Source organism: Stylophora pistillata, chromosome 8, assembly GCF_964205215.1.
Source record: "Stylophora pistillata chromosome 8, jaStyPist1.2, whole genome shotgun sequence".
Classification (NCBI taxonomy): Eukaryota; Metazoa; Cnidaria; class Anthozoa; order Scleractinia; family Pocilloporidae; genus Stylophora; species Stylophora pistillata.
Window position 1 is genome coordinate 5667501 of NC_142526.1, and position 13447 is coordinate 5680947.

General features: G+C 37.5%; 2 protein-coding genes across 2 annotated transcripts in view; one reads left to right on the forward strand and one right to left on the reverse strand.

The window, feature by feature from the left end:
- LOC148724616 (H(+)/Cl(-) exchange transporter 6-like) overlaps positions 1–7074 on the reverse strand; it is a 24624-nt gene extending 17550 nt beyond the window's left edge. Inside the window, exons 1-4 of the mRNA XM_088730377.1 lie at positions 7008–7074; positions 6625–6721; positions 3369–3459; positions 1425–1548 (exon numbers count right to left, since the gene is read on the reverse strand). Coding sequence (XP_088586503.1) covers positions 1425–1548; positions 3369–3459; positions 6625–6721; positions 7008–7074 — 379 coding nt within the window. The remainder of the gene's footprint in view (positions 1–1424; positions 1549–3368; positions 3460–6624; positions 6722–7007) is intronic.
- A 2135-nt stretch (positions 7075–9209) lies between these two features.
- Positions 9210–13240, forward strand: LOC148724620 (nucleotide-binding oligomerization domain-containing protein 1-like). Its single transcript, XM_088731099.1, has one exon. The coding sequence runs from the start codon at positions 9376–9378 to the stop codon at positions 12304–12306; it is 2931 nt and encodes a 976-aa protein (XP_088587225.1). The 5' UTR covers positions 9210–9375; the 3' UTR covers positions 12307–13240.
- Positions 13241–13447: the final 207 nt, after the last annotated feature.

Genomic DNA, 13447 nt, shown 5'->3' on the forward strand with positions numbered 1-13447 from the left:
AAGACATTTTCAGGTTAATAGAGGTACAGTCTGGTTGTGGTGTTGGTGATAATTGTTGACAGCATGCCACACCCTACAATGTTGATGAAAAACAAAAGAAAGACATTTTCAGGTTAATAGAGGTACAGTCTGGTTGTGGTGTTGGTGATAATTGTTGACAGCATGCCACACCCTACAATGTTCATTCAGAAAGAAACAGATAGTCAGGGTAATACTGGTTATAGTGCAGGTAAGAACATTTTCATTTGCTGCACTTTTATCCCTTTAAATTAATTCTATCTCTATGAAAGTTCTCTTGGGTTTGCAATTAATTCCTTTATTCTTGTGACCTTAATGTTTAATTCAGGGGTGATATAATGTATTGGACAATTCATTACTAGATGAGGGAATTCCGCATTAAATTGCACCCGAAAACCGATATTAAAGGAATTTCAAAGTGATGAGTGCAATATCCATTTTCAAGTGCAATCTAACACAGAATTCATGAGTGAAGTAATGGATTTTCTTTGAATCGCAAAATAAATAAAAACAAGTAAAAAAAGAAAACAGCACTGCTTATAGCCATATTATATATGTATAGATTCAAAACAATATCACATAAGCCTTGTTTTCAACTCGACCTCACAACTCCATGTTAAATATCTCACTTCTTTAACCAAACAGAAAATGAGACTTTATTCAATAATGCGATTCTATGGAGAATTTAGAGGCTATAGGCACTCCTAGGAGTCAAAAAGTTAATTAAAAGAAAACATAAGCCAATCAGACATCACATTTAACAATTATTCCACGAGCGTGCATTGGACATGAGATGATAGATAGCCAACAAGGCGCATAGCACCAAGTTGGCTATAATCATCTCATATCCAACAAGCAAAAGTGGAATAATAAATTATTATTTTATCTCCAAAGGTTAAATTAAATTATTAAATTTTATTAAATTTTTTTAGCTCCCTTTTGATTTTAGGCTGACACATACACTTACCATATTTGCAAATTAAGGTATATTGGCTTATATACCATAATGGCTAAGCCAATAAAAAGTCTTGAATTACATTATCCAATGATCCAGTTTTTAATAATATTTAACATTTTTCCCAACTATAAATTAGAGGAACCAAACAAAAAGTAAATGCAAACTGTATTGTGAGATTCCATTAAGAAATTGTTTGAAAAATGTCCAAGGACGAGTCCAAAATTTGTCAAATTATAATGCAAACATTTTATACACATCTCATTAAGTTGGCTGGACAGAATTTGATTTAATTGAACAGCAAGGAGCCATGAACAGTCATCAAACAGCTACTGTAACAGCTCTGATTAGTGCAAAACAAAAACACCACAGTGACTGTATTGATTTGAATGCTTTGCTGTGTAGCACTTCCTAAAATAAATTACCCATGGAGGAAAGAACTGGCTCTTACCATCAAGGTGAAAAAGAGGCCGAATTGCTGATTCCTGGGAGGTAAAGAACAATGTTGCCATGTCATTGTACTGTCCTTCTTGACAAAAGTAAGATTTAGTGTCATTTGCAGATGAGGCACTACCCTGAAGAAACAATCAACAATAAATAGATGATGCATTAATATTTTACACCCTAAAATCAGTATATATGCATATTCTCCATACTGCTCTCTATACATTTCCTTGGGTGCTGACAAGGAGAATTTGTTTAAAAATCAAGAGCTTCTGTAGTTGGTGATCATTTCTATTATTCTCCTAACCTTTGTGCATAGTGTAATTCATATATCTTATTAACCAAGTGCGAGGGCCCTACTGGGTGAATATTGGCCTGAGGTCTTGACAGTACAGACTGAGCGCAGCTCGGTCCGTACAAAAAAGACCGAGGGCCGATATTCTTCCAGTACGGTCCCAAACTAGCTTGGTTAATAAGAATTTATTATACCACTGAAGTTCAACGGGACACAAGTGCGGTATCATTCGGGACCATTAGGGACAGTGCCCAGTCCAATACTGAGAGATTATATCGACCGGCAATAGAACATTTTGATTGGTTGATTTTAGTTACTGGCCCTCTGACTGCCCGAGCCGTGTAATAAAAGGGTGATATTGAAAGGAAAAATTAGATGTCAGTCACCCTTAAGGGTAACGGTGAAAAGGTTAAAAGTAAAAACCTTAAAGTGCACCTAGACCCAAAAATTTTTTTTCGCTTAACGAAATAAGCATATTTTTTGGAGTATTTCTGTGCAAACATTTTTTTATTTGCTCAAATCTTCAATTGTCTGTGCCCAGTGAAAATACGGAAAATCGGCCGCCATCTTGCCCCACGGCCGAGCTTAAAGAGGAATGGCTCTAGCAGGTAATCTGACGTCAAATCGAGAACACGAAAGTCTGCATTTCACACATTTTCGCTTGTTTGGGAAGGTTGTAGTCGATTTTGTCCGAAAATATGCCGACTAAGTGTGTTGTAGGAGGATGTAGCAACGTGCGAAATTTGCAAGAGGGTATCACGCTTCATACATTCCTCATACAACACACCTGGTCAGCATATTTCGGACAATATCGACCACAACCTTCCCAAACAAGTGAAAATGTGTGAAAAGCAGACTTTCGTGTTCTCGATTTGACGTCACATTATCCGCTAGAACCATTCCTCTTTAAACTCGGTCGTGGGGCAAGATGGCGGCCGATTTTCCGTATTTTGACTAGGCACAGAAAATTTAAGATTTAAGCAAATTAAAAAATTTTTGCACAGAAATACTCCAAAAAATAAGCTTATTTCGTTTAGGGAAAAAAAATTTTTGGGTTTAGGTGTACTTTAAGTTGAAACATCCCTAATGACGTGTTATAAAAATAGTTTCTCCTCGTTAATCAGAATGGATGAAAATATCACCAAGAATAAAATTATATTGCATGCGATTTAATGCTGAATTTTCATAAATGATACCATACATTCACACAGCTATGGGGAAAGATTTTGGACGAGAAAATTATTGAGTTGAGTTAAAAATATATTTCAAGCTAAAACAACCTTTCCCCTCTCCCTTGCTTTAATTCAAGGTTTTGCATGCATAATATATCATTGAAGTATATATACCTCTTACTACGTAAACCTAGTTTAAGGTCTGTACAGTAATGTAAGACCAGTTTTTTCAGGGTCCAGGTAAGTAGCGTACAGCCATAAATCCAAGCAGAAAACTAGGTTTTGTAACTTACAGTAAGGACTGAGAAAATAGGGATAGTAAGTTATTTGTCAATCCAATATTTCTAATACAATAGAGGGGGGAAATTTCAATTAAACACAAACTTTTGAATTAAGCTGTTGAGGGAGTGAGGCTGTTCAGTGAAATATGGCTAATTATTGCCCATGCATTAACTGAGAGATATAATACATTATCAAGCTGTACCGATGGAAGTGTTTTACAGCGTGCAAGGTAAATGGGATTAAAGAAAGCTACTGATGTTGTGATCAAGCCAACCAGGACTGCTTCAAGAATCCTGCAAAGTGAAATTAACAAATCAACCGCGTGGTTTAGTGTGGTCTGTACTCTTATCAACAACGATATTCACCATCAGTGGTCAAAATGTTGCAACAATATCGACGTCAAGAAAAATGACTATTTCAGTGCATGACATGTTGTCTGACATGCTGACACCAGCAGCCATGTCTGTTCTCTTATTGACAACAAAATATTGGCCAATCAGATTGCAACATAACTGCCAATTGTGGTAAAAAGTCTTATCAATCTAGGAGATAATGTAAATGTAGGGATGCTGATAGGAAAGCTCTAAGTGACTTCTCCTGAAATGACCCCCCCCCCTTAAAACATGACTGAGCATGACTGAGGCATGAGAATAAAAATTAACGACAAGGATGATAAAAAGTATATTTAATGAGAAAGGGGATAAATATTAAAGCATGAAGGAGGTAAGTGAGTGGAAATGGAATGGAAATACATGTAAAGTAACCTTCAGGATTAAGATGATTGAGTGACAGTAGCATGAACAGTAGCATCAACTGTCTTTCTCATAAAATAATGGCTTCAGATTTCAAATATGAAAAAAACTTTCAATTCAAAAGAAATGAAAGAACGATTTCATCCACATTTGCATTGCTAACTCAAATTTATTGATTGAGTAGGCTGAGAGCAATTAATCAACATCAAATGAATTAGTAATAGAGTATAGTGTGACAGAAAATCAGAGAAAAATATCTCAACAGATTTCTTTCCAAGACCTCTTGCTTCTTTTGGTTAACAATACAGACTTTCTCTAACCAAGTCTACTGTCCTATAACAGGGAAAGAATTCATATAGCTGTAGGTTGAGATATGTGATCTATTTCAAGCATAGAGATCCAATTGGGGAAATTAGATCAGCTTTTAGTAAGTAAGCTAAAATGCAAGTCTATTCCATACAGTAACTCAATGGATGTCCTTGTTTTTAAGCTTTTGATTTTAAACAAGGCTGAAAATAGCTTTCTTTTCTCATTTGATTCATGATATATGAACATAAATGAGTTGAACAATGCAAGAAAACAAGAACAGCCTAGCTTATATCAATACAATCAACCATGAATCACTTTCTTTGCCTTTCTTCCCCATTGCATGCAAACACTGACAATTATAACTCCTTCCTATCCTTGTGAACACTTTTTAGTTTTGACTATTGCAGTGTGTAATGCTTTGTAAAGTTTTGGAATGTTCACTTCTCCAATGAAGGATATTGACAAACATGCAGCCATTCATCAGTGTACATGTTAACTAACATGTCAATCATGCTGTTGTTATTTTCGGAATGGAAGTTGCCTTTGTCTTGAAAACTGAAATAATCCTCGACTCGCGCCAATTGGGGAAAAGATTAGTTAGGAAGTAAGAGGAGCAGGGGTCTGCTGTCATTTTGGTATTCACAGGTGATACATCATTCTCAGGGGAGTCACAAAACTTTCTCACCAGAGATGACAAAACATGCAGCCCTGCTCCATGGAGTACCCTATGGAGTTCCCCTAAAAATCATGTATTGGTTAAATAAAATACTCTATAAACATGGTAAATCATTTGATGTACATAGATATAGATATACATTGATGTAGATATACATAGATGTAGATGTACAAGTTAAGATGCCAGTTCTATGATTGTCACAGTTTGATACAGTCCAGTTTTTGGGGACAGGGGGCTCTCAGTCTGACTAGTTCCTCCATTTTCGTTTTACCACTGTGTAACAAGTCCTTCAACGGGAAGATAAAAAACTGCCTGTGATACACAAAACCCACTGTTTTGAGTTCTGCATGAGGTAAAATATCTAAGCTTCCTACATTCTCCAAATCAACAGCCCCAATTGCAGTTATTTGCTGACCCATCCCTGTTTTTTTTTTGTTTGTTTGTTTACAATTATCTCAATTTTGTTACAGCACTGCAAATAGCTAAGTGAAGAGAAGCTCAGGTTAAATACATGGATTACTCTTTTGCAGTCTTATTGGTAACCTATTAACATAAGCTTGTATCCTCATCACTTTACACAATTAGGAAACTCATCAGGGCTTTTGGTAATAGATTGAACTCATTCACACCTCTTAGAGACACCATACATGAACAGCTATTTTGAAAGATGTAAAACCTGCCGCCAAATGAAGGATATGGGTACTTTTGGCCTCTTGAAGATCATAATCAGCCTATTAAAGAAAACGTTCATGGATTACATTTAAGCCTTCCATTTGAAGTGTTTAGCAGTTTAATGTTAAATGTAAGATGGCGGTAAAATCCTGGACTGTATCAAACTGCGGAATTCTGAGAGCTGGCAAGTTAAAAAGAAATTAAGATATGCACATCTAAACAATTCACTATGTTTATAAAGTATTTTATTTCACCAATACATAATTTTTTGGAGTACTTGCTCCATGGAGTAGGGCTCCGTAGAAATAATCTCAAAGAGTTTTATTAAATTTACAGGCCTGTTTGTAGCTTCATCATCATGAAAATTAGTCTAACGTTCTTTGAAAATTAAAAAGCTACTAACTACAAGTTAAGGGAAGAAGAACTGGGAGCAGCACAGGAAGAAGGAACGGTGTGTGTGTGGGGGGGGGGGGGATAGTTCAAAAATAATAATTCAAATGGAGTAAATTTATCACTTTCAACACAAATATAATGATATCCTGCAAACTTACAGTTATTCTTCTGGATATACATTCAGACATTACACAAGTTTGCCATGTTGAATGTGTAATTAACACTTAAAAACATTTCACGCACTGGAAGCTGCAGACTCCTCCACTGGAAACTCCTCGTCTTCAGCATCTTCTCCTTCAATAATAATATCAACAAGACAATGTTTTCGTTCCGTTTGTTACTTGAAATATACCAAAACAGAAAAAATATACGAAACTTATTAACAAAACAGCTGATCGTATCACGCGTAACGTACGCATGTGAAACGCCAATGAAGCTAAATAGTAGGATCACATCACATGCCATTGTTCAAAAGAAGCCCTTGATGAAAATTATGGAATCTTTTGGTCACAGATACAAGTTTTTTATCAAAACTCAAGAACTGTGCACGATGCAAAATGTAAAAAGGACTACTGGCGGTGAACAACGTTCCTTTTCAAAATCACGTGTTGGATGACAACATAGTTAGATGACAATGACTTTTACTAAGTTCTCACCTGAGTTTCTGGATCTCATTTTTTGGCCACCGATCTAGACTGCTACTTTCATCACTTTCTATACCTTTGACAGAGTTTTCGGCAAGAAATATCACCTCTAAACATCACCGGCGGTGATAAGATCCACTCTCCCTATCCACCACACTGATGTCTATTCCGGGAGTGAGGGGTGGGGGCTGAGTGTAAGGGTGAGAGTATGGGGTGAGGGGTAGGGATGAGGAGTTTAAATTACAATCCACTCGAAACAAACTCATAGTACTCGATGCAGTGACAACTTTAATTTTATTGACTGAATAAAAGTAAAGTAATTCAGTTATAAAAAATTGTGCATACTTTGGACGCGGAACATTCTAACTTTGCGATGGCTTTTACCAAGTTCTCACCTTGATTTCTGATCTCATTTTCAAGCCACTGATCTAAACAATTTCTCTCACCGCTGTCCATACCCATATCCCCGAACCCAAAACGCTAGTGTTCTCGGAATACGTAAATTAAACAAGAGACTGGGGCAAGTGATCAAGCGTACAATATGTCAGTTGTGGAATTCCATCCTACTTTCTCAAATCAGAATTGATTGCTCTCTTAATGAAACAGCTCCAGAAAGTTCGTCGGGATGGTACTTGAGGGAAGAGTGACGTCCGAGGAAAAGAGCGACCAATCAGAAATGAGTCAGTTGCTTTGCTGGTAAACAAAGTTTCGGTACACAGTCGCTGAACCGTGCTGTGATGTATTAAAAGATAGAAGAAGGAACGAAGATTGTTTTTGTTGTTTCCGATTTTTTAGGAAACTGGGCACTAATGATCTCAAACATGATGGATGGAACAGAATAGATTTATTTTGCACTATTTCAAGAGATTACAGCAAAGATTACTATAGATTTCAAAAGTAAATATAAACAAGAAACAATAAATTACATAAATAATCAAAAACAAACTGTGCGCAGTAACCAAAGCAGCTTAAGCTTTCGAGTTGGTCACTGCCATTTGTAACTAACTGGCATACTTTACATTTATATAAAATTTTAAGTAATGAGTAGCGGACAAAGTAAAATTATAACTGCATACATTCTTATATACCAGTTCATGTGGTAACATTAATAGAATAATAATAGAAATAAAAATGATTACTAATAGTGACGGCAGTAAGTTAAATAATACTCATTGGGTATTTAGAAGGTACTGTTTCTACTGCTCAAAGAAATTATTGTAAGAGTGAGATTTTAATTTAGAGGGAATTTTTTTCCAAAACTTTAGATCCAGCAAAGGCAAAAGTAGCAGCTCCATAATGGAACGCTTTATCAATAAGGATTTGGGTGTACAAGTCATTCTTATGATGCGTATGGCTGAGACTAGTAGTAAGAGGTCTATTACATAGTTCTTGACTAGGTTTTTTTGGCTTAGATGCATGTATAATTGCATTTGAAAATAATATGACATGTCGAAAACATCGTGAAAACATTTGGCAAAAGCTGATCGCATAATGGAAGTTTCTCATGTCTTTAGGGACTTGGCTTTCCCCACTTCTTTCAAACTCATGTTTTTACAAGCATCTTGAGATACATAAAAAAATATACGCGCGTTTGATTGACTGAAAACGAGTGCATTTTTTATGTAACACGAGTATAAAGTTGTAACAGGAATGCATAGATGTAACAAGAGTACAAGTCACAAATAGCGCGCGCGCAGTCAAAATTTCGCCTGTCTTAACTTTCTATGATGCTTTTTCATGCGGACCATTACTAACTTTCAACATGATTTCTCATGCAATTCCGTTTGAGTAAGTTGTGCTGCATTGACACCACATCGCACTTGAAATCATCTCCTTACCTATATTTGGCTACCCGAGCGAGCAAGATGGGCCGCGTACTGCCCGCTTTGATCCCGCGCGCCGCTTTTTGCGACTTCGTCGTCGACATTGTCCAACGGTTTCAAACTTTGTTAACCTGCTCCAACCTTTTTTTCTCTGACTTGTTTTGAACCAAAAAAAGTGTTTGCAGACTTCAGAAAATTATCATCCAAAGTTATTTCACGCCCTTGAGATTGCAGAAGACAGTCAAAACAAAGAAAACATTTAACGAGCCTCTTGGGTACAAACACAGTTGGTTTTCTTTCCCGGCTCTCGAAATAAACAAGTCAATCTGGATTCGTATACAAGCGCAATCTTTTTGCCATGAAGTAAATCCTAAGTAAACTAAGCTTGCTCGGTGAAGATGGCTGGATATTGGCCTCGTTCTTTTTCGACTTCGTCTCGGTCCATAACAACGCATAAAAAGAACTGGGCCAATATCCAGCCATCTTGACCTCACGCTTCGTCAATACAAAAGGCGCATATTTCCACAAAGGGTGTTTGGGTGTTGTCAGGAATGTGTGTGAAAAATGGAAAAAAAAGTAGCCTGAGGGATTAAACACAAGAACATGGCATGTGAAAAACAAACTGCTAAGAATAGATCTGAACATTTCATCAAATATATCTTGCGACTGCTGAATTTTCCGCGTCAACCTATGTTGCAAAAGGTAATTATTTCAGTCGTCGGGTATTGGTGACTGATAAGTCTCAAACATCAGCTAAAAGGCAAGTGTATTCAAAAGCACTACACGCATGCATGCACCTCCGTAATCTTTTAGCTCCACAGAATTTACAATAACTGCCTGCGTCTCATTAGCATATAAAACGGAGTTCTACGAATTCACTTTATTGTTTCAACTTGAGACCTTGTGCGATTCTATCTAATCGAAAACAACGAAAATACAGATGCTACCAATGGATACAAATCTAGAGAAAGTATTTCCGCCAAAAACATTTAACAGATTCAGCCACTTCATAGTTTTTGGTTGGATCGTGATCTTTGCAATCTTTGTTGGTGTTTTCACAGACACGGAATTAAACGAATCTCGGTCGGATTTCAGCTGTGGCGGGGCGAAGACTGTGCAAGACATCGACCTAGTCCGTGGACAGTGTTTCGAGCTGTACATGAAGCAAAACAACAAACACGGTCTTCCTGTCTACGGCTTTGTAATACTTAACTTCTCCCTCATTGTAGGTGTTTGTGCTATTTACTCCCTAATAGTGAGCTCTACAGTCAGTAAACTGTCTACAAGCGCTTGTAATGGTGACGAGGAACAATCGTGCGGCCGCGAAAACGCATTATCTGGTGGAAAAAAGTTGTTTATAGCTTACTCTGCTCAACTTTTCACGAGGATTGTGTTTGGCGTTCTCTTCATGGTCCTACAAACTCAATTTCTGTATCCGACGGACTTTCCCTCTCGCTTTCGTTGTGATCCAAACTCTGCAGGAGATCAGCCAAGGAATTCTACTGGCGTCATGCAAAACTCCACACCAATTTTACACGATTGTCATAATCAACGAGCAACTAAAAAAAACTCCTGGATGAAGGCTATTCTGGCAGTGAACGGAATTTTTGTCTTTGTCGTTCTGATGGAAGCCGTGTATATTTTAATACAAACGTGCAAAAAGGATGGTTTCATGAAAAATTCCAAGTTTCTACAAACTCACCTAATACCTCTGGTAGAGGAAAGTACAGGCCATGCAAGAAACATCCCACTCATTCCAAGGGAGCCTAAACAACCCCGAACAACAGCACTGCTCCAGGAATTCATCGATAATACAAAGGAAAAAATTATAAACGACACATGTCGACCTCCACAACTCCGAGCGCCTTTTTCAAGTACTCCCGGCGAAGGACAGCCAATTAAACATTTAGCTCTAGATCAGATTTACACAAACCTTGTCGTTGTTCCGGACAGAGCTAGATATGACTTCACTGGAGACAGACGGGAGAAATTGGAAGTCTACGCCAAATCAGCTGAGAAAAACACAGCACCTAGTGGACCGGAAGACATTCTTAACCACGAAAACAAAAAAGTTTTGATTGTTGGTCGTCCCGGAATCGGAAAGACACTTTGCTGTACCAAAGTTCTGAGAGACTGGGCATTAAACAAAGTATTCAGTAAGACACCTGATGCTAAAATCCATTTTGATGCTGCTTTCTTCATCAAATTCAGAGCACTCAACAAGACAAACGACATTACTCTCAGAGAACTGCTCACCTTGTCAGAACATTCCCCATCAGATCACATGGATGGAGAAGTCTGGAATTACATCCTTGAGAACCCCGAAAGAGTTCTCCTTATTTTCGATGGAATCGATGAATTTAAAGATAACTCAAAGATCGGCGATGAAAACTTCGATCCTCAATTCAAAGACAGCGTGGACGAAAAGATGCCCGTTCATGCACTCTACGAGAAGCTTGCGTCTGGGAAACTTCTCGACGGAGCAGCCGTTTTGACGACTACAAGACCTACGGCTATGCCATGCATCGAAAAGATTCCTTATGACAAAGTCTACGAGATCCTCGGTTTCTCATCCACACAAGTCGAAGATTATGTAACCAAATTTGGTGAAGACAAGGATGTGGGAAAAACACTATGGCGACACATCGGTGGTAACATGAACATCCTCTCTCTATGCCACATTCCTGCGAGTTGCTTCATCATTTGCTCAACTCTCTTTCATATGCTGAGCTTTAAAGGTTTTAAAAGTCTTAGCCTACCAAAGAAACTAACAGATATTTACAAGAAAGCAGTGAAAATTTTTTATCTGAGGCACAACGAAGAATTCCGCGGCAAGAATTTCACTAGTGAAGACTTAGAATCGGACGATTTGCCCCAAGAAGTTGAAGAGAAATTTAAAAACCTGGAAAAGATGGCTTTTGAAGGAATTAAAGAAGGAAAGCTGATCTTTGGAGGAAACGAAGTAGGGGAAATGGAAAACAGCGCCCTCTTTCACCGCCTACCCGACCGCCGAACTAACAAGTTAAACCGCGAAAAACAATTCTGTTTTATTCATTTAACAATGCAAGAGTTTTTCGCTGCCAGGCACCTGACGAATATGAGTAAAACAGAATTGAGGAAATTTGTTTCTGAGAACATCGAGGACGGCAAATGGCAGCTGGTTTTCCAGTTTCTAGCAGGACTAATGAACGATAAAGAAAAACTACCGAGCGAAATTATCACAGACCTTCTTCCTGTGGAAACTGAAGAGAAAGAAAGCGGACTCTACAACGAAGAGTGGACAGACAATATGGAGCCAAGGAAAGTCACCTGCTGGCCGACTGAAGATAAAAAACATTTAGCAGTGACATTATTTAAATGTTGTAGTGAAAATAATGAGATGAAGGCAACAGTTCAAAGGAAACTTCAACAAATTAACTTTAATTTTGTAAATTTTAATTCTTGTCAACTCACAGCTGTTGATTGTGCTTCATTAGTTACTGTAATTGAGAATCAAGGTAAAAACATTTCACATTTAGAATTGTGGGGCAATAACATTGGCCCTTTGGGCTGTTTAGAGATTTGTAAATTGTTAAAATGTAGGAATTCTCAACTGAGCTGGTTAACCCTCGCATGGAATCAATTGACAGATGAAGAAGCAAAGTATTTAGCTGACGCCATCAGAGACAACAACTGTCAGCTACGCGCGTTATACCTCGACACCAATAACATCAGAGACAAAGGAGCACAGCACTTGGCTGAAGCCATCAGCAACGAAAACTGTCAGCTACGCGCGTTATTCCTCTCATTCAATAACATCACAGAAGCAGGTAAACAACACGCAAAGAATTTACTTAGCAAGAGTCAGTCTGACTGTTTCCTTGATATATAGCATCGCTAATTTCACAAATAATTGATAAAACTAAAAAGGAAAAAAATTATTTTAGCAACTTACAATTTTTAAAATGTGAGGTAACCAGCTCAGTAACATTGCCACCCAACATCTCAATACGTGAATGAAACAAAACAAACTATCTGATGCGCTTACAGGAACAAGATTATTTGAACCGGATCGAAATGAAAAAAAATGAACCAATGAAGATGTTTATTGACAGCAAAGGATGTCGAACCAATGACAATGAAGTAAAAACACAAACCTTACTGCAGAGAGAACAAACAAACCTCGGACCTCTCAGGAAACTTTGTCACTTTCTGATTGGTTAGTTTCGATCCTAATTTACTTCATGCTCAGGTATGATCACTTGTGTCTTAGTTTTTTGTTAAGTTTATTGAAGTTGTTTTGGAGATTATAAGCGGATCAGATGAGTAAATAAAGCACAGATTGCTTTCTAGAATAAAAGGTTTTCTTTAAGAGTTCGTTTTTCTCTTTCAATCAAAGCAATCCACTACACATGGTCTTGGCTTTTCTGCCAACGAAATTGCAACCAAATTATAGATATGTAAACTTCTTGCTTTTCAACGACAAAAGACCTTTTTTCTGTGAATTATTGGATCTATCACTGATATCAATTAACACATTAAGTTTCAGTTTTGTTGAGTTGGTGTAAATACTAGAGTGTTTTTGTACATAATGAGGGTGTACCTGCTGCTGTTACCATGATAAAATGTAAAGTATAAGACTCCAACTAATGAAGATGTTGCTTTGGAAGTGTAGAAACTGATGAAACATGGATCAAATATATGATACTCCTATATTAACACTTGTTCAAGACTTTATAACAGGTAAATATTTTTGACTAGCATTTGTAGATAGAGCCAGAATTCCTAAGTTATCAAATGAATGTTGAATAAATCATGTAAGCAGATTTATACTTTGTGTTGTAGTCAATTTAGCCCCAGCCTATGGTTAGACAAACCAGACAGAAGAAAGGTTTACACTGACTTTTGCAACAGCAGAAAATTGGCAAAAGGGAGGCAATGGGAGAGGAAGGGGGGGGCATGCCTTTTCAATATCAAACAAAAGTAGAAATAACTTATCTGAGAAACCTGCCTCAAGTCCTCTGTTGAAGCTC